This window comes from Cibotium barometz, chromosome 26, assembly GCF_041138505.1.
Source record: "Cibotium barometz isolate CiBa-2024 chromosome 26, ASM4113850v1, whole genome shotgun sequence".
Lineage (NCBI taxonomy): Eukaryota > Viridiplantae > Streptophyta > Polypodiopsida > Cyatheales > Cibotiaceae > Cibotium > Cibotium barometz.
This window is the reverse complement of record NC_141071.1, coordinates 12,698,952-12,721,431: the sequence shown is the minus strand read 5'-3', so window position 1 is coordinate 12,721,431 and position 22,480 is coordinate 12,698,952. Positions and strand designations below refer to the sequence as shown.

Genomic DNA, 22,480 nt, shown 5'->3' with positions numbered 1-22,480 from the left:
ACGAATTCTAGGGATTATGTTTGCTTCTACAAGAGGGTTAACCATGAAATCCGGCACAAATCCTATGCCCTAGATGACTAATTTAGCACTTAATTGCGTGTATACGGAAGTCAATGGGAAACGAGTCCGCCAAGCAGCTTGTTCCGTAATCACATCCTCCGTGGTTCCGCTTTCAAACAAGACAATGACTCTATGGTCACCTATGTAGCTAAAGGTCTTGAGCAATTCATTGCGTTTATACTCTAGGTCATGGGAGCTCTTTTGCTTAGCTTCGAGTCCCCGACTGACAATGGCGCCAATTGTGGAACTAGGAGCAAAAGAACTAGAGGCATCCTTGTAGGTCTGTGTGGGAGCTAACCTCACCACCACGGAAGCTGTTGAGGTTGGGGTTCACAGTTGCATTTCGTACCCATACTCATCCGATGTGTACCTTCGGTGCTTTCCGTACCACTCCATACGTACCGTACCTCGTACGGATAAGGTCTTCGTACCAAAGATGAGGCTCAAGGCACAACACTTATTTGGCCCATGTTTTAATTATTTTAGTCAGTGGTCATTGATCAGTAGTTAATAGATTAGTTTTCATTTCAATATTACCATTGTCTTTCATGCTATTTTTGTATGGATGTTAGATATTCCTTATTTTATGTACACACACACACACACACACACACACACACACACACACACACACAATAATAATAAAAAATGTAAACGTACTTAAAGTACTTATCTTGATGCGTACTTTACGTACTCGTACCGTACACGTACCATACTGCACCGTACCTAAAGTACTCAACCACTATGTTGGGGTTGCGGACCACGGTCTAGGTATTGGGATTCTTAGTGCATGCCCTAGAAGTATGCTCTATTGTGTGGTAGGAGTGGGGATTCGTGAAGAAACGCGCAAGTCAGGGACGGCACAGAGCTCGATGTTGACGATGTGGGAGAGTGGCACAAGGTGTAAGCCCGGCGGGGCATGCAGTGACAGACTCAACCACGTGTCCAAGAGATAAAAATATAAAGAGAGGGGAGAGAGAAAAGGGAATGGGGATCTTGCATTGTACACCACATTGAGCGGGGAACAGGTTGTGCCATCTTTCAGGAATTTATTCAAGAACAATCCACGGGCACGCTGGCCAGGATCAATACAATCAATAAATACAAAACAAATAAATATGCCAATGTAGGATATCCAAGTCGATGTCGATGTCGACGTACAAGATCTTTGATGTCGAGCACACCACGGGGATGACCCACAAGTATCTCTCACCGGGCTAGTACCAAATCCAAATATCCAAATCCAATGAATCCAAGTCCAATGAATCCAAATCCTAATCCAAGTCGAAGTCCAAGTCCAAGTCCAGATCCAAGTCCAAATCCAAGTCCAAGATCCATGTTCATGTCCAAGCTTCATGCCCGACCTATATGTCCAAGCTTCATGTTCCATGTCCAAGCTTCATGTTCCATGTCCAAGCTCTATGCCCAAGTTCTCCATGTCCAAGTCCAAGAAATGCTTGCTCATCCCATGAGCAATCTCCACAACTCCTATAGTCTTGTCCATGAAGAAAACCATGGAAAAGCTCTTTCTTGCAAGAAAACTGATATAAAACCTGTTTTAATGGTTTTTGGGCGATAAAAACATCCAAAAAGCAGTTTTTAGGATTTTTGGAGTAGTTTTAAGATTTCTGAAACTTCTATCCGTATAGCTCCGTACATGTCCGTACTTGCGTCCGTATTGCCCATGCATATGTCCATACAAGTCTAGGGCTAATCGTACATCTGAAAAGCAAGTTGGAGAAGGTGTTGATGGCGAAGAAGAAGCTCTCCATGATCATAATGATGCCCACACACACTCCACAAATCTTCAATGATCTTATTCATGGTACTACAAGAGAAGTCCAATCCTTTTTAACCTTGCTTTTTGCCAAAAAGCCTTCATGCTTTTGCTTTGCCTTTTTACGCTTTGCTTTTCTCTTTTTGCTTTTGCTTTTGCTCTTTTTACTTTTATTAATAAAGTATTACTCAGCTTTTGGTGCTTTGCTTTTTTGGCTTTAAGGCCTTAGAGCTGCTTTTTGAGAAAGCGCCTTTTAGCTTTTTGGTCCCGTTGAGTCTCCTCTTTCCAATGGTGCCCTTGACTCGCGGTCAACCCTATTTGACTTTTTACTTTTTCTTGCTTTTTGACCAAGAATGGTGCTTTTTCTTAATCAATCCTTATGGACCCTGTCCCCATGTCTTCTTCCACCTGTCTGGTGTCCGGGCATGGATTTCATTATGTGAAATAGAGCTAGGAGGGCCAAATAGTTACACAAGGAAATAGAGAAACGACTTTATCAAAATAGTCGCACCCAAGGCGACGTTGGATTTGGGGCAAAAAAGCAAGTAAAAAAAAAGCCTGAAAGAAACACGTTTCCTACAAGAAAACATTTCGGAAACATTTTCACGTTTCCTACCTTGAAGGAAACGCGTTTCCTGGTAACTATGATTGCAGTCTAGGTAGGGGGGTTCTTAGGGCATGCCCTATTGTATGGGAGTACAAGCATCGCTGCACCTTTTTATATTTGGTTTGCTTATCCTGGTTGAGCTTACCACTAGTCTTGTGTGCCTAAGCTTTCTGGTCCGGAGTAGGTTTCGGTGCATTGGTATAGTTCTTGGAGCTAGAGGCTCCTGTGTTCTGTCCTTGAGAAGATCCTGATTGGTTCCGGCCCTTGCCACCCTCTGTAGCTGCCTTGGGCAATGCGGGCTAGGAAGGCTTGAACTTTCCATGGGTGTACTTCATTTCGGCACTTTGCGCAAGCGCGAGTGCTCGTTTGAAGGGTGGTGGTTCAAACATATGCGCATCCCATTGGATCTATGTGTCTAAACCATGTAGGAACTCCCCTTTCATGTCTTCCTCATATTTGCTCAATTGTAAAGCCATGTGAGTGACTTTGCTGGCAAACTGGAGAACCGGTCCCGCATTATGGCACGATCCCTAGAACTTGTCCTCAAGCTGCTCAAGGTAATGAAGCGGGTAAAAACCGCTTCTTGAGGTCGGCGACGAATTGGTCACATTCATAGGCGGCAACTCCGAAACCGGAATTGGCTTCAATGGCGGCAACTCCGAAACGGGAATTGGCGTGAGTCCAATGAGTCCACCAAGAAACAGCCTCACCCTCAATGTAGCAACTAGCTAACACTACTTTATCCACATCTGACTTTCTACCCGCAATAAAATTAGCTTCAAACTAATGAATCCAAGAATACAAAGCATTGGGGTTGAGTTTACCATTATACTTATTGAAGCTCACCTCGTGAAGATGAGTTGACGAAGTCGTGGGCACCACCCTTGCGTTGGAGTTGCAAGGAACCATTGGTGTTCCACGTATCGTCTTTGGTCTTCTTGCGTGGTGGCACAAGCCATTGCTTCACAATCCGCTTGCATCTGAAGCTCTAGCTCTCGTATGCGTGGAATATGAAACCTGTTGTTAATTGTGATTTTATTCAAGGCATGATAATCCACACACATGCGGTACAAACCATCGTTCTTTTGTACCAATAAAACTGGTGAACAATAAGGAGAAGAGCTAGGGTGTATCAGCCCCTTTTCAAGCAAGTCGTTAACTTGCATAATAATCTTCTCTTGTTGATTGGCACTCACCCGATAGGGTGGCCTATAAGGAGGAGAACTACCCGGGATTAGATCAATGCGATGATCTTTGGGTCTCTCTTGTGGTAACTCACTAGGCAAAGCATCATGAAAGCAATCTCTAAAACCATGCAAGAACGTTAATCTTTCATGGGTCAATGATCCACATTTACATTAGTTTGAACATGTTTAACTTCATCTCTGACAAAAACCAAGTGAGAACAAGTAGATTTTTTCATTACTTTGCAAATTTGTACACGGCTGACAAGAGGTATGGTGCTTCCTGGAGTACAAGCATCTATGACCACTTCCCTACCTCTATGCAAAAAGGTAATTTTCTTGGACTTATAGTCCTTCGGCTCCATACGAGCATGCTAGGGCATTCCCAACAATACATCACATCCCGTGAGTGGAGCAACCAAAAAGCTCTCATGATCTAGATAGCCCTAGATATGAACGACGTGAAGTTTTCCAATGATAGGAGTTACATTAATCCCTTTACCATCATTTGAGGCAGCTTGTAGTTTGTGAGTGGGATGCATGGCGAGAGCGTACCTCAGTGGCAGGTATTCGATGCAGGTCCATAGTTCTTGATGACACTTTTTGGGACACTGTTGAGGTATTGTTGCAGGTTGTGCGGCCAATCATTCTTATGTTGAGGCTTCTTGATGGAGATGAGCCTTGCATTGGCAAGGTGTACGAGGGCATGGACAGGATGATTGAGAGAATCCTATCTCTACAGACTTTGGATGGGGGTAGGAGACAGGAGCTATCTCGTCTTGCGACAGGCAGGTGGACAGAGTATCACTCTGCATTAGAGGCTGCTGCATTTGTGGTGGATCCAGAATTTCAAGGCAAAGGACAAGAGACAGATGCAGAGGTTGTGCAGGGTTGGGAGGATATCTTGAGGAAGCTTGTACCCAGTGCAGATGATAGGAGGAGGGTTCGTGAAGACCTTTCCTTCTATCGACAAAAGAGAGGCCTCTTCGCTTTGCAGGATGCACAAAATGATAGGTTCAAGATATCCAGTGCACGGTGGTGGGAGGATTATGGGGCAGATACACCATTGCTGCAAAGATTGGCCATTCGAGTGCTTAGCCAGGGTGCTAGCTCCTCGCCATGTGAGCGCTTATGGAGCAGTTTTGGGAACATTGCAAGCAAGAAGAGGAACAGGCTTGGTGTCCAGAAGGCAAATGACCTTGTATTTGTTAATGCGAACTTGTGTTTGCTTAACAAGTTCAGGGCTGAGTGTACTCCAGAGCCATTTATTGGATTTTGCCTTGATCTTGATGACAATGATGGTGAGGATCAGCCAGAGGGAGAGGATGATGTGGAGCAGCATGAGGATGAGCAGATTGAGGGACAGCCTGGACAGGAGGATGAGATCCCACTTGCTGATGACTAGTCTTTGACTCACCAGTTACCTTGGCCCTTGAGGCTAGTTTTGTACTTGTCATGCGATGTACTTTCTTTTTCAGTTTCTATATATCCACATGCGATGTACTTTCCTTTCAGTTTCTATTTGGAGTCTGGACTCTTCAAATTTTTAATGTTTAAGACTTTAAAGTTTAATCTTGGATATTTTAAATGTTTTTTCATTTTATGTCATATGCTGACATGTCATATGACGTGGCGTTCCCCGACGTTCCCGATCCGCTCCCGTTCCCGTTCCCGCTCCTGTTCCAGCATCCGACGTTTTCGGAACGTTCCCGTTCCGTGGTAACTATGCACACCATATCCACGGATGCTGTTGGTGAGTATCTCATATCTTTGGAAGATGCCAATTGGTGTGACAGTGCAGGGCCTGTTGGTGCATGCACCTCCCATGTATCCGTTGGTGTGCTTCTTGGAGATATCTGTTGTTGCAGTCACTGCATGCTCCAGCCAGGATGGTCCAACTTGACCGGACTGGAACACTGCACAGCGTGGGCACCCTTAGTGGCTACAGGTCTACCTTTAGAAAATCTAAATGCCTATAACTAGAAAATGACAATGGAGCAAATAACCTGAAACGTATTGATTGCCTTTAAGAGTGGGGAAAGCCCCTTCTATACAAAACGCACCAAGACATTACAATCCCTTTGACGTTTGGGGTAACTGACACACCCGTCTCTTCCTCACTTTCCCCATTCACACTCATGGGGATCCTAGCCCTTGAGAGTTGACAGGTACCCCAGGACTTAAGAATTCACCGCCTTCGTACAAATACATAGTTTCACACATGTGTATTGCCACTAACAAGTGCAAAACATAACCATCATCAACCGTGATGCAAATGAGAAGGTGGAGTCATACTTGTGTACACTAGTTACCAAGGGATCTTTTGCCTATTGTACCAAGGGGGGATCGACCTATCCGCCCCCTCAGCTCCTAATCTAATGCACCATACCACACATGGCTCCTACTCATACAAACATTGTGGACTTTGACATTAATGCATAGCCTTCACAACCAGCAAAGCCTTTTACACATGAAGGAAAAGCTACAAAATTGTTTGTATATGTAAACACCGGTAAACCCTTGGGATGATGATGATGCGGCACCAAATAGAATGCTCAGAAAAGGGCGCCAGTTTGGAAAAACTCCCCCACCTGTTCTTCAAGTACAGCTTCACCTCTTTCTAGTGATGTTTACGAAGCCATCTACGATTGCGCAGTCAGCATGCTCGTTTTGTTCACCATAGCTCGATGATGTCTGTAGGTTCTCTGAAGAGATATTAAAGGGAAAGAGGAGGGGGGAGGGGGGAGTGGGGGAGGTGAGTGAGTGAGGTTATAGAAAAGGAAGGCAATATGTGCAAGATGGTGATAAGGGTGTGGAGTGGGCGATAAGTGCAGAGGTTGAGGTAGAGGAGGGCCAGTAGAGGGTGAGAGGGCTGATACTTGGAGTGAGGGGACGATAGGGGGCTATGAATATGGCTGTAGTGGAGGCGATAGACGGATAAGCGATAAAAGGCTGCAACGTGGTGATAAGCGTAGCATGATAAGCAGGTGGCAAGGTGATAAGCGAGAAAGGGGGCCTGATCGGTGTGAAAGGGCAGTGCAGTGTGGCAGTGCCCATTTGCAGCTGAGCATTCCTGTATCACGTCAGCAGGCTGAACCAAACGATGGGCGACCATGTATGGACAGGCACAAAATTTGGGCAGGATGGGGGGGGGGGTGCGCTGTGAAATGCGGCCCCGACCACAGCAGGGAGGTGCTGAGTTGTAGGAGGAGGGTTGTAAAATCCTGGGAGTGATGCGTCTAATAGAAGTAGGACTCTTAGGAGTGAATGCGTCTGTTAAAAAGAGGTACCCATGATCTATGTTTGCATCTGTATGCTCTCTTCCAAGCATCATGATTTTTAGTGCGCTTGATTTTCCTGTTGTCTAATCAGATACAAAGCCTCAAACAATGGGCGAATGCCTGGAATATCTGTATTGAGGAAGGAGGTGGGTGGTGGATATCAAATTCTGAAAGAGATACTGCAGGAGTTGGAAAAGAATCAGGACAGTGCCGGGACTCCAGGATTAGAGGTTGTGCTTGAGAAAACAAAAGAAGTGAGTCAAAAGACGCGTATCGTTGGAAACTGTGGAAAAGAGAGAGGAACGAAAGCTGCTGTGGTTTCCAATAACTCAGCAGGGTTGGTTATAGATGCCAAAAAGGATGGTGATGTCCTTGACTCTAAAGCTATTGTGGCACAGGATGTTGATGCAGCTAAACCCCTTAAGCAATCACATTCTGATGACTCAGCAGAGGCAAAGACACCTACTGCACCATTGCCCAAAGACGTTACTTGCTCCATCGTGGTAGGGTTTCTGAAATTTGGGCTCAAGCTTCATGTATATGCTGTCTTTCACATCCTCTTCTTGCTAACATATAATGCATGCATGCACACATGCTTCCCTACTTACATTGGTACATACATACATGCATTCATGATACAAATCCATCCATATGTATGCATGCATACATACATCCATAAATACATACATGCATACATGGATTCATGCGTGCACCTATCCACTCATGCATCCATCCACCCATGCATACATACATACATACAAACATACAAACACTCTGTCCAGACATCCCATGCATGCATGCATTCATATGTACATACATACATACATTCAAACGTGCTTGCATGCATGCATACTTACATACATACATGTGCATGCATGCATGTACATATGTACGTACGTATACATACATACATACAATGTAGATACATGTTTATGCATGCATAGACACATATGGGCACACATACAAACAACATGCATGCTTACAAACAATATACATGCATGCATTCATACATTCATACACATATATGGTTTTGTATTGGCTTATGTTTTTGATTTGCAGGATTTGTCATCTGTGCTTGATGATGCGGATGCTGATTCAGATGTTGCAGCACCAGCATACAGTACTAAAGCACGTAAAGTGCCTCGAAAAGGGAACACCAAATACGATCCAAACTTCCTATTTTTTTTGAAAAAGTTGCCTCCCTCTACCACAGATGCGGATGTGAGACGAGCTTTTGAAGATTGTGGAGAAATAGTACACGTAGCAGTTCATGAGCGTCGTAAACCAAAGTCCACAATCGGTCTAGTATACTTTAAGGTATGCCTTTGATTTCATAATACTAAGGTATGCTTTTTGGCGATATTTTTAATGCTGTTTTTCCTGATAAGCTGGTTATCATGTTATGCAACAGACTGAGGTGGGTCTTAGTGCAGCAAGAAAGAAACCGAAGGTGCTTATCAACAATGACTTCACATACCATAACAAGAACAGCTGTACTGAACAAGAAAAGAATCGAGGCAGTACTACTGCATCAAATAAACAGCCACAGAACACTGAAGCCTCCGATTCAAGAAGCAGTGCAGGCCAGCTTAGAAGTGACGTTGCTCTCGGTGATTGCTCAGTAAATAAACTTCAAGGTGGGCCAGGAACGCCATCAGAAGTAGGGATTCCACACCAGGTGAATGCTACATTGGAGCTCAGGTTGAGGCTGTAGCTTCAAAGATAAATATGGCCAGTATTCTGACATCCGTGTTTGGAACAAAATGTAGAGGGTGTGGTGTATGGTTTAAGGTGCATTTGAATAGACCATTTACCTTATGGACTCATGGATCTCTCTCTCTCTCTCTCTCTCTGCGCCATGGCATGACCCTCAGCCCCACTGCTGATCACGCCTCACGCAGGTGGCCATCTTCTCTATCTTCGCACTGCTCTTCGCCATCTTCTCTCTCTTCGCTTCACACTGTTCCCGCCCGCTGACTGTGCTGTGCCTCCCTGTTCCCGTGCCACTGCTGATCGCGCCTCGCGCAGGTGGCCATCTTCTCTCTCTTCGCTTCACTGTTCCCGCCCGTTGACTGTGCTGCGCTTCTCCATCTTCTCTCTCTTCGCTTCACACTGTTCCTGCCTGCTGACTGTGCTGCGCTGAGGCATTGTGCCTCCCTGTTCCCGCCCACCCTTGCTCAGGCCCTCAAGGCAGCAACTAGGGGGAAACAGCCACAATGAATGTACAAGATCTGGAGGCATACATCGAGACAGTGGAGGACAACACCAAGAAGCTGTTGGGCGAACAGAAGAAGGTGCTGGTGGACAGGGTCCTGAACCAACATGAAAAGCAGTTGGAAAGCCTCCGCAATGAGATACAGGGAAAAAACAACAAGATTGATGAATTAGCAGCACAAGCACAGGTGAACCACCAGGAGGAGGTGATTCAGATGTTGAAAGAGACCCAGCTGCAACAAGGAATGCCAGAGGCTGCCCTAGTGATAGGGGAACTCCGGGCAGAAATGGAAGCCCTAATGGCTATGGTCAAGGACCATACAGTGGAGGAAGGGGAACTAAATATTCAGGAGGGTCTAAGGACTGACTTGGAGCAGTTGAAAGCTGCGAGTGATAAGCTGCGGGAAGAACTGCAAACCACTAAGAAAGATTGGGTGGAGGTGGTGAAGAAGCACAAATCCCCACAGAACATCATACATGAGACTCTCGAGGAGGAGAAACGCAGGAAGGATAGGGCCCTCCATGTGCGAGTGCGGGGGCTACAGGCGGGGGCTTCCCCCAAGGAGGATGCCATGACGCTTTGGCAGATACTAGGAGTGGACGGGATCGCCCCCTCTTTGCAGATACATGGAGAGCAAGCAAGGATATGACACGAGAGCGGCCCCTCATCATTAGATTCCCTGATGCCACCAGCAGACATGCCTTCTTAGACAGGTGGGCTGCCCTCAAGGGCACACAGGTGTACATAGGAGATGATCTCACCCTAGCACATGTGGCGCACCAGCGTGAGGCGATGGTGACAGTGCATGAGGCCTGTAGAGCAGGCAAGTGGGCTATCTACAGAGATGGTAGGGTCATTATCAATGAGCGCCGTCCCAAATAGGGACGCAGGGTCTATGAGACCAAACACCTGAGGTTGGCAGTATGGAACTGCCAACCTCAGGCCTATAGAGCAGGCAAGTAGGCTATCTACAGAGATGGTAGGGTCATTATCAATGAGCGCCGTCCCAAATAGGGACGCAGGGTCTATGAGACCAAACACCTGAGGTTGGCAGTATGGAACTGCAATGGCATGCTGTGGTCGAATCCAAGAGGCTTCAGCGAGATTCTCACAGGCAGGGATGTCATTTTTTATTAAGAGACTCATCAGAGCCTTGAGAGGGGCTTACCATTCATAGCCGGGTATCAGTGGGAGTCAGCTTTCTGAGGTGAGACCCGCACATCAGGAGGAGTACGTGGCTTTGGAGGGGTATCTGTCCTTTTTAGATCCCATCTTCGACAGATTCTCAGCATTGTCTGGAAGGACGAGGATGCACGGTATCTTTGGGTGCGGCTACAGCTTAGTAGTGACAGTCATCCATATTGCTGTGTGTTATTTTGCACCACGGCACTCCCCTTACGTCGCACAGCATGGCCAGTCACCATACTTACCATTATATGGGGATATTATGGCGTTCTCACAGCTGGGAGAAGTCCTCCTGCTCGGGGATTTCAACGCCAAGACGAGAAGTCAGCAGGTCCCACCACTTGGTCTGGATGACCCTATTAGACTACAGGAGCTGGACATCACTGACATAGAGATCATCACAGGACCATGAGGAGGTCACGGTGTATGGGAGATATTTCTTAGAGCTCGGAGCTGCACATGGTCTCGTTATCTATAACAGGATGTCTCGATGGCCCTCCTCCAACGCCCTCACCTCCGTCCCTCACTCAGGAGGTACTAGCACAGTGGACTACCTTATGGGATCTCCGGCTTTGGCACATCTTCTCCCCGACTTCTCCATCCCGCCACCCCCTTTGAGGTTGACCATGCCTACCTCTCTTTCACTCTTACCTGCACACCAGCCACCCCTCCACCACCACCCCCCATCTCACATTACACTCGGGTCCTTTTTGATCATGGACTTGACCTTGTTTACTCCAACCACTTCTACCGCCAACTCCAGGATGTGGAACCTATTGTCCCCCTATCCACCCTCACATCAGAGCTCACCACCATACTCCACACATCTGCCACCACTTCTTTCATCTGCACCACACGGCGGTCTACCGCCAAGCCACCTTGCGGTTCCATGTCCCAGAACTGTTGGTATGATGACGAATGTCAGGCCACACGCTCCCGTCTTAAGCATGAGGTACGGATTGGGCAAATCACGAAGTGCCAAGCGCAATGGATTTCTCAACGGCTCACCCAACGCAAGAAACAGGAGTTCTATATATGCTCAGAAAGAGGATGAGTTATACACTTTTCTTAGGGCCGAACAGCAAAGAGGCATGGAGGAAATTCCAAGAACATCGCCCTCCCACACCTATCACCGTGGGTCCTGCCCGGACACACGGCACTCCTATGCACGCTCCCTCTATCATATACCCCATCAGCCACCCCTACCCCCACCATCAGATCCCCGTCCCACCACGTCCACCTTCTTGACAAAGGGCATGGTCCTCAAGGCCATCCGTAGACTACACAATGGGCGAGCCCAGGATCATGAGGGACTCATTGCCGAGTACATCTCGCATGTCGATGATACCCTGGCTCCCCTACTAGCCTACATGTTCAATAGAGCCCTCTTGTCTTGCAGCCACCTGCAGTCCAGCACCTGTTTCCACGTGAGAAAGAGAGAGAAACTCGTGGGTGAACCTGCTGTCCAGCCCTGCACTCCCTCCTGCAGTCCATGCGCCTGTGTCCAGATCTGCCTGTATGCACAGCAGCGCAGCCCGACAGCCAGCCTCTTGCCAAAAGCAGGAGAGAGATATTTGGTCTGCACCAGTATGTACAGCAGCACAGCAGAGCCAGCCAGCCTTCCAAAAGCAAAGGAGAGAGAGAGATTCAATCGGCGCCTGTGTGTGTAGTGTAGCGCAGCAGCCAGCCAGTCTTCTCTCCCCAAAAAGCAAGTGTGAGAGAGATATTCAGCTGCACCTGTGTATGTTCCAGCGCAGCCCGCCAGCCCTCCTTCCAAAATGCAAAAGAGAGAGATTCAGTTGGCCCGACTCCCTCCAAAAGAAGTGTAGGCCCCCAAATTAGCCTAGGGGCCACGATGCTCCAAAAGGGAAAGTTTTCTTTATATTTTTATTATAAAGGTTATAAACCTTTGTCCCCTTTTGTCCCCTCCACACATGGGGTTGCCCACACATGGGGTTATAAACTTGTTCCCTTTTATGCCCAAGTATGAACCTTTAACATATATCTTGCTCACCGACCACCAAACTCACACTTATGCTGCACAAATTCACAGGGTCATGACATGGAAACTATCATGGAATATTAGGAACATAGAAACATGAGAGGAGCATCAGCCCCCAGTAGATGGTATATCACTCTCCAAAATATCAAGCATGGGGCTAATGAATATGGCTGAGAGGTCTCCCTCAACTACTTCACGTGGAAAGGTAGCTCAATGGCGGTGGAGCATGTCCTGGATTTGGAGCTGATGAGGGGATCGTGGTCGACAGCCGGGGGCCGGGGACGTTGGGCACGCTGGAGTGCGCAGGCCCGGTCCAAGGTGGGTTCGGAGCAGCTTGAGGTGGGTCCACAAGATCCGATGTATCGGTGTCCTCCTCCTCCTAGGTCTGAAAGAAATTGCTGATGGTTGGTTGGCGAGGGAGGGAGCGGGGTGGCTTGGTCCAAAGCTCTCTCAAGAAAGTGACCCTATGTCTTCCGAGCTCGAGGAGGAAGAGGCCTAGGCAATGTTGGTCCGGGAAGTCAATGATCCTCGAGAGTGGACCAAATCCCTCATGAAACAGACAATGAGGCCTCCCGCAGATCTCATAGTATATTGGGCAGTGACATATGTAATGCTCCTCTGTCTCAACCTGTGTGGCATAATCGACAGATCCTCTCCTCTTTGGGTCTCCGTATGAGCATCCCGGGTCCAAAGACGTGCTGAGCTCTACCTGCCTCCATTCTGAGGCGGTGGGATTTAACCTGTATGTGGCCAATCGCAATCCGCATGGCATGGGACACGTGAACACTCAGGTAGCGCGACTGCTGGATGAATCCATCCTCAGTGAGCATGAGGATGTGATCTCTGTAGAAGTGCATCTTCGTTGGGAGCGTTGGAGGTGTGATCCATGTGCAACGGGTGTAGAGGCTGAGAAGACCTAACTGGATAACCCGGTTGGTATCCTCATGAGAGAGCTAGAGAAAAGGGGAGTCCAAACTGTATTGAAGGGGTGGTAGGCGGTCCATGCGGAGCCCATATGCTTAGAACCAAGTGGAAACTAAGGCATAATATACTCCAGAGTGGCCCTCATGTGCTAGCTGTCTCGAGGACTCCGGGGCAAACCTCAGGTACCTGTGGGGATCCATGTGATTGATGCGATGGAGGTATGTGACTGTTTGGAGGAGTGCATCCACTACCATCGGGCCTGCAGCAAACTCTGCTTGGATAATCTGGTGTGGGACTGATGGTTTCTTGCGGATCCTATGGGAGAACATCATGACTTGGGGCCTCTCAGCTCGCTGCCAATCCTCATCGGATGAATCTGGCTTATGGTCTCATGGGACGCGAAATGGGGACGGGGAACGGGGACGGAAAAGATTGAGAATGGCCATTCCTTGTGACTATAGAGTGACATGGGACAGGAATGGGAACGGGAAGATGTTGCCATCCCCAACATTCCCGAGTCTAAAAATGCCCATTCCCTGTGACTATGATCTGGCGCCCAGAAGGCTGCTCCATACATCAAGGCTGGTGTGACAAGGGTGTCAAAAAGCCAACCCTTCGTCATGGGCTCCTGGAAATGTGCCTGGAAGCACCGCCGCTCAAGTAAGCTCAAGGTTGCATATCCCCGTGTCACCCTGGCATGTGCTGTGGGATTCGGGAAGCATGGTGAAGCGTGGTCCACTGAAAGTGACACCAAGGTAGACATAGTAGGAGACAATCTCCACAGGATCCCCTCTATATGTGAAGCTCAATCTGGATGTGAAGGGGCGTGTAGTATTGAAGACCATTACCTTGGTTTTACCAAGATGTCCCATTGAGTGCGGAAGTCCTATAAGGCATCCAACTATCTTTGAAGCTCCTTGGCTGAATCTGAGAGGAGGACAAATTCATCTGCATAAAGTAGTATGGGGGATCCATATGCCTGCCAGTGTGGGACCATTCTTGCCTAATCTGACCATGAAGTTTGAGATCGCACCAATGTAGATGCCAAAAAGGGTGGGTGATAGAGGGAAGCCCTGTTTCACCCCAATAGTGTTGGAAATCTCTTGCAATGTACCTCCTGGGGCCACGGACTCATAGAGGGCAATGATGCTCCAAACCATGTCAGATGGGACTCCTATCTCTTGTAGACGATGTAGGAGGCAGCCTCGGGGTATAGTATCAAAAGCTTTGCGGAAATCCACATAGCAGCACTAAATCCTCTGATGTCATGCTATACCCTCCTCGATGATGGCATGGAGGGTGAAGATGTGGTCAAGGGTAGAGTAGCTCCTCTGAAAGCCTGCCAGTCTTGAGGCTTTGCATCCTTGTCTCTCTGCAAATGAACTGAGCTCTGCCTCTAGCACCGATCCATAGAGTTGGCCAATGTGTGGCCAATCATGACGTTAGGATCAAGTGGATCTCCGGCTTTAAGGATGGGGGTGACAGTGTTGGTGGACCAAGAGGGTGGAAATCCTTCACAAAGGGCTTTATTGGACATGTAGGCTAGTGGGGGTAGGGGTGGCTCATGGTAAGAGGGAGCGTGCATAGGAGTGCCATGTGTCCGAGCAGGTGATAGGTGTGGGCGGGCGATGTTCTCGGAGTTTCCTCTAGGCCTCTTTGGAGTTCGGCCTTAAGAAAAGTCGGTATAACTCATCCTCTTGTCGAGCGTAGAACTCTCATTTCTTGTGTTGGGTGAGCTGTTGAGAAATCCGCTACGCTTGGTGCTTCGTGATTTGCCCAATCCGTACCTCATGCTTAAGACAGGAGCGTGTGGCTCGACATTCATCTGCATACCAATAGTTCTTGGTCATGGAACGACAAGGTGGCTTGGCGGTAGACCGTCGCGTGCAGATGAAAGAAGGGGTGGTGGATGTGTGGAGTTTGGTGGTGAGCTATGATGTGAGGGTGGGTAGGGGGACAATAGGTTGCACATCGTGGAGTTGGCGGTAGATGTGGTTGGAGTAAACAAGGTCAAGCCCGTGATCAAAATAGACCTCAATGTAATGTGAGATGGGGGGTGGTGGCGGAGGGACATGTGGTGTGTAGGTAAGAGTGAAAGAGAGGTAGGCATGGTCAGCTTCAAAGGGGGGTGGTGGGATGGAGAAGTCCGAGAGAAGGTGTGCCAAAGCTAGAGATCCCATAAGGTAGTTCATAGTGCTAGTACCTCATGAGTGAGGGCGTCAGAGGAAGGCCATCGCGACATCCTGTTATAGATAACAAGAGCATGTGCAGCTTCTAGCTCTAAGAAATATCTCGCAGACACCGTGACCTCCTCACGGTCCTGTGATGATCTCTGCAGCCCCTGTCAGTGATGTCCAGCTTGTGTAGTCTAATAGGGCGGCCCGTTCAGATCGAGTAGTGGGACCAATAGTTGCAAACATTCGCATTTGCAGGGGTTTGCAAACATTTTGCTGCATTCTTGGAGTTTGCAAAGTTTGCAAACTTGGGCCTTGACTTTTAAAAAATAATAATTTGGGTAGTGGACAAAATAATGGCCAAAAAGAGGACAAAGGTGTAATTGACGGGTTGTAAAAAAAAACGATTTGGGCAAAAGGGGAGAATAATCGTACGAACAGATAACGGGCTGAATTTTCGTGAAAAAAAACGATTTGTAGACTCACCACTCATCACGAGTGTAGTTCGTGGGTCTATGCACACCTAGAAAACAGATCCCTCCTCTGTGTGCAAGCTGCAGCCAGCAGGTGAACCCAAGCTACAGCCTAAGATGTTCGCTTGTTTCAAGTTTCAACTTTCAAGTTTCTTGTATTAGTCAAAGTCGTAGATCTCAATTTGTGCAATGGTGCCTCTTTGTTCCTCATTCACTACACTAGTAATCTAATCAACTCTTTCCAAGGTTGAAGCATTCTTTAGCAAACTTTGTAAACTTGTATGCGAATGCGACGAATGCGACGAATGCAAACAACTGTGGTGGGACCTGTTGATTCCCCATCTTGGCGTTGAAGTCCTCAAGCAGGAGGACTTCCCCTAGCTGTGAGAACTCCATAATATCCTCAAATAATGGTGGTAAGCACGATGATTGGCCATGCTGTGCAGCATAAGGGAAGTGGCATGGTGCAAAATAGCACACAACAATGTGGATGACTTTGTCAATGCTAAGTTGTAGCCGCGGCCAAAGATACTGTGCATCCTCGTCCGGAAGGACGAGGGTGAGAATCTGTTGGAGATGGGATCTAAAAATTACAGCTACTCCTCCGGAGCCACGTGCTCCTCCTGATGTGCAGGTCTCGCTTCGGAAAACTAACTCCCACTCATACCTGGCAATGTATGGTAAGCCCCTCTTAGGGCTCTGATGTGTGTGTGTGTGTGTGTGTGAGAGAGAGAGAGAGAGAGAGAGAGAGAGAGAGTTGTATTAACGTCTACAAAAGGCCAAAATGACCTATGAGACCAAAAGGTTACATCATGTCCATGAAATACATCATCATGGGTACTAATAGGAGCTGAAATGGCAGATCTAATCCCAAAACAAAAAGTGTGCAGCTCTCATATCATCATAAAATATCCCGCATAGGATGTTGCAACATGGCACCCAATGTAGTAAAGTTGGGCCGACAGGAGAAAGTTTGTGGTGGTGGAAGATGATGGCTCTGATCCTCCTGTAGTGACATGGGCGTGGGCGTGGGCATGGGCAGGGACCACGAGGTCAAGGATGTTGGGCTTTGCATAGCTCAATGGCTCTGTTTAGTGTCACTCCTCTTGCCCAGCTCCCACATCAGCGTGAAGGTCAGGTGTAGTGGGTGAATCTGCCCTCGTCACTCTAGTCTGGAAGAAGTTGGTGAGAGCTCTGTGTACCGGTCCTCTGATGGGTACCGCTGGTCTAAGCCGCAAAAGGGACTCCTTGTGTCTATGAACCAGGAGGAAAAGTCCCAAGCATCTCTTGTTTGGAAATCCCTGATCCTGGAAAGTGGTCCAAATCCATCTCGGAAGAGGTAGTGGAACCTCTCCCTAATCTCATAGTATATTGGACATCTGCATACATAGTGGGCCTCTGTCTCTGCCTCTGTGTGACAAAGCTGACATATCTTGTCCTCTGGTGGAGAGAGAGAGAGAGAGAGAAATGAAATGAAATGATATATTAACGTCTTCAGAAGGCCAAAATGACCTATGAGACCAAAAAGGTTACAACAATTGGTGGATCTGATACAATGTCTGTGTAAGAAAAGCAAAAAACAACTAAACAACTAACTGAAACTGAACTAACTATGAGGAAAAGTAAGGTACTAGGAGCTCCTAATGGATAACATTTGGGAGGAAAACTCCAGCAACAAAGGTAAGCATCATGTACATCACTATCCAAAGATGTCTCTCATCAGTTGATGGCGGATATCCTCAATGTCCTCCATGGTGAGTACTCTGACTGGACGTCTCCCATGCCGTGCTAGTATGGTCCTGATCCTCTGTTGTAGTCTCCGCCGGTGTCGAGATGGGCCTCTCATCTTCGGGCGCCTGGACCGCCCCAGCTCTATAGCCCGATCAATCAGTGTACCTCTAGTGCGGCTATACTTTGGGGCTAGCTCCAATGCCTGCTGGTCTGACTGCTCAATCTCTGGTCGAAAGAAGTCTGTAATCTGCCTCTGTAGGTGTCTCTCCCTCTCGGATCCTCTCCCTCTCAAGAGACGCTCTCTATGTCTACGCAGCTCCAGCAAGTATAATCCGAGGCATCTCTGATCCTGGTATCTCATGACTCTAGAAAGTGGTCCGAGTAGGCAGTGAAAACGGCCTCGTATCTCATAATACACTGGACAGTGACATATGTAATGTAACTCTGTCTCTGGCTCCATCTGGCATAGCTGACAAATCCTGGCCTCAGCTGGTACTCCTCTAAATCTGCCAGTCTCAATCTCTAGCTGGTGTGAGGATGTGCGCATCTGACCAATAGCACACCGTACCCCATGAGAAAGATGAGTATCCATGTAGCTGGGTCTAATCACAAACCCATCCTCCGTGAGCTGGAGAAGATGATCTCTATAGAAAGCCATCTTCGTACCAAGCTCGTGTGTTGGCTGTATCCATGTCCTCCTAGTGTCCAGCTGAGTCAAGTCCTGCCTGATAAGTCTGGTAATCTCTGCCCGTGTGAGAGAGAGGGAGGGTGCATCCAGGGAGTACTGAAATGGAGGTAGCATGTCCATACTAAAGCCATGCAGTTGGAACCAAGCTGTCATCTGTGCATACCAACATGATCCGTCTCCCTATGATGCCAACTGTTGTGAAGACTCCAGGGCTAAGCGAGCATATCTGTCTCTAGGGAGAGCCCAAGTGCTATGTATAAAGGAGACTGATCGAGTGAGTGCCTCTACTACCAATGGGGGGGCAGCCATCTCTGCACAGATAATATCATGTGGTACGGAGGCCTTGGCCCTAATCATCCGGGAAATCATAGAAACCAAGGGCCTCTCCATACATCTCCATCCATCAGTGCTACCAGCTCGGCTGTGGTGATCCACTGAGGGTCCCCATATCTCCACTCCATACAGCATGGTTGAAGTGACCAAAGTGTCAAAGAGCCAGAGCTTTGTTCGAGGTTCCTGAAACTGAACCTGCGAACACATCCTCTCTAGTCTCCCCAATGCTGCATAAGCTCTGGTCAATCTGGTCTCCGCTGCTCTCCTCAAGGAAAATAGTGGGCCACTAAAAATCACACCAAGGTAAGTATATGCATCTGTATACTCCACTGTCTCCTGACCATATGTAAAGGTGGGTACTGACCTCCTAACCCACTGTGTTGTGGTGTTAAACACCATCACCTTGGTTTTACCGAGGTTAACAGACAATCCACTGTCCTGTGCAAACGTGTGCAATGCATCCAAATGACGCTGCATCCCCTCTGGAGAATCTGAGATCAGCACAATATCATGAGCATACAATAACAGCGGAATCCATGTCCCTGCTAGCTGTGCTCCTCTGTCACCCTCCCGCTCTACATAGTCCGAAACCTCATCCACATACATCCCAAATAAGGTGGGAGAAAGGGGGCAGCCCTGTTTCACCCCAATAGTGGAGTGAACCATGTCAGAGTAGTACGTACCTGCCCCACAACTGTCCTATATAAAGCCATGATTCCCCAAATCAGCTCTGTGGGCACTCCCATCTCCTGTAGTCTGCGCATCAGTCTGGCTCTCGGTACTGTGTCAAAAGCTTTGCGGAAATCCACAAAGCAACAATAAATCCTCCTGCCATATAATCTGCCCTCCTCAATAATAGCTCTGAGTGTCAAGATATGGTAAAGAGTGGAGAAACCTCTCTTGAACCTTGCCCGCCGTGATGCACGTATGTGTGTGGGAGAAGGAAGAAATTAGGGTTAGGTTAAGAGTTCATGTGGGAGACATACACAGAGAAGCAAGGGAGAGAGAGAGAGTGAGTTGTGGGGATAAGTCAACTCATGAGGCATGAGTGTGTGACTCCCCTATCACACATGTATATTGCACTAGTACACATAGTGCACTTAGTACATTAAAAGTACTAAGCCAATGCCCATCAAGTGTCTGCAATGAGCAAACCGCTCCGGAGGCAAACTCTTTGTCAACAGATCAGCCGGGTTGTCATCCGTGTGAATCTTAACAAGCTGAATTTGCTTGTTCTCTATCACCTCTCTGATGAAGTGATACTTCACATCCACATGCTTCGTCTTTGCATGAAAGATAGGGTTCTTTGCCAACTGGATGGCACTCTGACTGTCACAATGCAACAATGGAATATCCCCTGTATAACCCAAATCAACCACTAACCGAGATAGCCATAATGCCTCCTTGCAAGCCTCTGTGGCTGCAATATACTCGGCCTCTGTAGTAGATAAGGCTGTGCACTTCTGCATCCTGGATATCCATGACACAGCACCTCCTGTGAATGTAAACACATAACCGGTAGTAGACTTCCGGTTATCTGGATGACCGGCATAATCCGAATCCGTGTAACCATGCACTAATGCATCCTGTTTGCCAAAGCAAATGCACAAATCCTGTGTGCCCTTCAGGTATCTCATGACACCTTTCACTGCTTCCCAATGCTTCTTGCCAGGGTTGGCCATGTATCTAGAAACCACTCCCACTGCAAATGCAATGTCCGGCCTAGTAGCAACCATGGCATACATGAGACTGCCACAAGCTGAAGCATACGGAATCTTGGCCATATCATCCCTGTCTCTATCCGACTGTGGGCTGTCCATAGCACTGAGTTTCACATATGGAGGCAAAGGAGTACTAGTCTTCTTCCCCCCGTCCATATTGAACCTCTGCAAGACTTTGCCAATGTATTCCTTCTGAGACAAATACAACACATGCTGATTTCTGTCCTGAAGTATCCGCATACCCAAGATGTGATTTGCATCACCCAAATCCTTCATATCAAAGGTTTGATGCAGCCTCTGCTTTAAGGCATCCATCTCTTTACGAGATTTCCCGGCAATCAACATATCATCAACATACAAGATGAGGATCAATAGACTGCCATCCAAAGCTCTTTTGGTGTACAAGCAGTGATCTATGTCACTTCTCCTGAATTTCTGAGATTTCATGAATGTATCAAATTTATGATACCATTCTCTTGGTGCCTATTTGAGCCCATAAAGACTCTTTTTCAGCTTGCATACAAGCTTCTCCCTTCCACTCACTGCATAACCTTCTGGCTGCTGCATATATATCTCCTCATGGGGATCACCGTGAAGAAAAGCAGTCTTCACATCCATCTGAATCAAGTCCAGATCATCATGCGCAACCAAAGCCAACACAGCTCTAAGTGTGGTCATTTTGACCACTGGAGAGAAGATCTCATCAAAGTCCACACCATATTCCTGCTTGAAGCCCTTAGCCACTAACCTGGCTTTGTATCTTGGCTTTGCATCTGATGCAACTTTGAGCCTGTATACCCACTTGCATGGCAAAACCTTCTTGCCTGCAGGCAAAGGCACCAACTTCCAAGTTCCATTTTTATGCAGAGAATCCATCTCTGACTTCATGGCACGCTCCCATAGAGCCTTGTCTGCCCTCTGTAAAGCCTCTTTATAACATGAGGGCTCCCCACAGTCAGTGAGCATCAAGTAGTCAACCCCTGGAACAAACCTGTCAGGGGCTCTGGAGGGTCTAGTGGACCTCGGTACCCAATGACCATCATTTGCAGGTTGCTGTCCAGCCTGCATATCACCCATTGGTGGCTCCTGTTCCATGCCATAAGGCTGAAAAATCATGCCCGGTATCTCCTCTAACTGTGGTATATCCATAGGGATATCTTCTGCCATCTCTGGCTGTCCATTTGGACCATTTTCAGCACCATTTAAGGGCTGGTTTTCCTGCTGTAATGGCTGATTTACAGCCCTTTGTTGTTGTCCATGATGTCCATCATCATCAAAGATGACTCTGCCAGGCTCCTGTTGCCTTGCAGGCTCCTTATACATGCATGTTTCATCAAAAATGACATCATTGCTGCGTATGATCTTTATATTCATGGGATCCCAAAGTCTACACCCCATTTCACCTCTGTCACCATATCCTAGGAATATGCATTTGTGAGACTTAGGATCAAGTTTGGTGCGCATTTCCCTGCGTATGTGCACGTACGCAACGCAACCAAACACTCTCAAGTGCTTGTATGACGGAGGCTTCCCTGTCCATACTTCTTCTGGCACTTTCCCACCAAGCCTCGTGTTAGGTGACCTGTTTATATGGTGAACGGCTGTCATAACAGCTTCAGCCCAAAAACCATGAGGTAATGCAGCATGTGACAACATAGAACGGACCTTCTCCTGTATGGTCCTGTTCATCCTCTCTGCTGTCCCGTTTTGTGGAGGATCATAAGGAGTAGAGAGCTCCCTCTTGATGCCTTTAGCATCACAAAAGTCCTGAAACTGTTTGGACATGTACTCTCCACCATTGTCGGAACGCAAAGCCTTCAGTGTTTTGCCAGTTTGATTCTCAACATGAGCAACAAACTTCTGAAACACTGAGAATGTATCACTCTTCAAACGAAGAGGATAAACCCACACCTTGCGTGTGGCATCATCAATAAAAGACACAAAGTATTTTGCCCCTCCCAAAGAAAGCTGAGGCATCTCACATACATCTGTATGCACAAGCTCTAACTGAGCATCTTTCTGTCCAAGAGCTTTCTTGTGGGGGCACTGTAGTTGCCTACCATATATACAATGCTCACAAAACTGAAAACTTGAAAACTTTAGAGAAGGCAAGTAACCCAAACGA

General features: G+C 47.5%; 1 protein-coding gene across 1 annotated transcript in view; it reads left to right on the top strand.

Annotated features, from left to right (window-relative positions):
* LOC147623678 (uncharacterized) overlaps window positions 1–22,480 on the top strand; it is a 119,786-nt gene that overhangs the window by 72,511 nt on the left and 24,795 nt on the right. Inside the window, exons 3-5 of the mRNA XM_086820266.1 lie at window positions 7,001–7,412; window positions 7,969–8,226; window positions 8,321–8,587. Of these exons, the coding sequence (XP_086676392.1) occupies window positions 7,001–7,412; window positions 7,969–8,226; window positions 8,321–8,587 (937 nt within the window). The remainder of the gene's footprint in view (window positions 1–7,000; window positions 7,413–7,968; window positions 8,227–8,320; window positions 8,588–22,480) is intronic.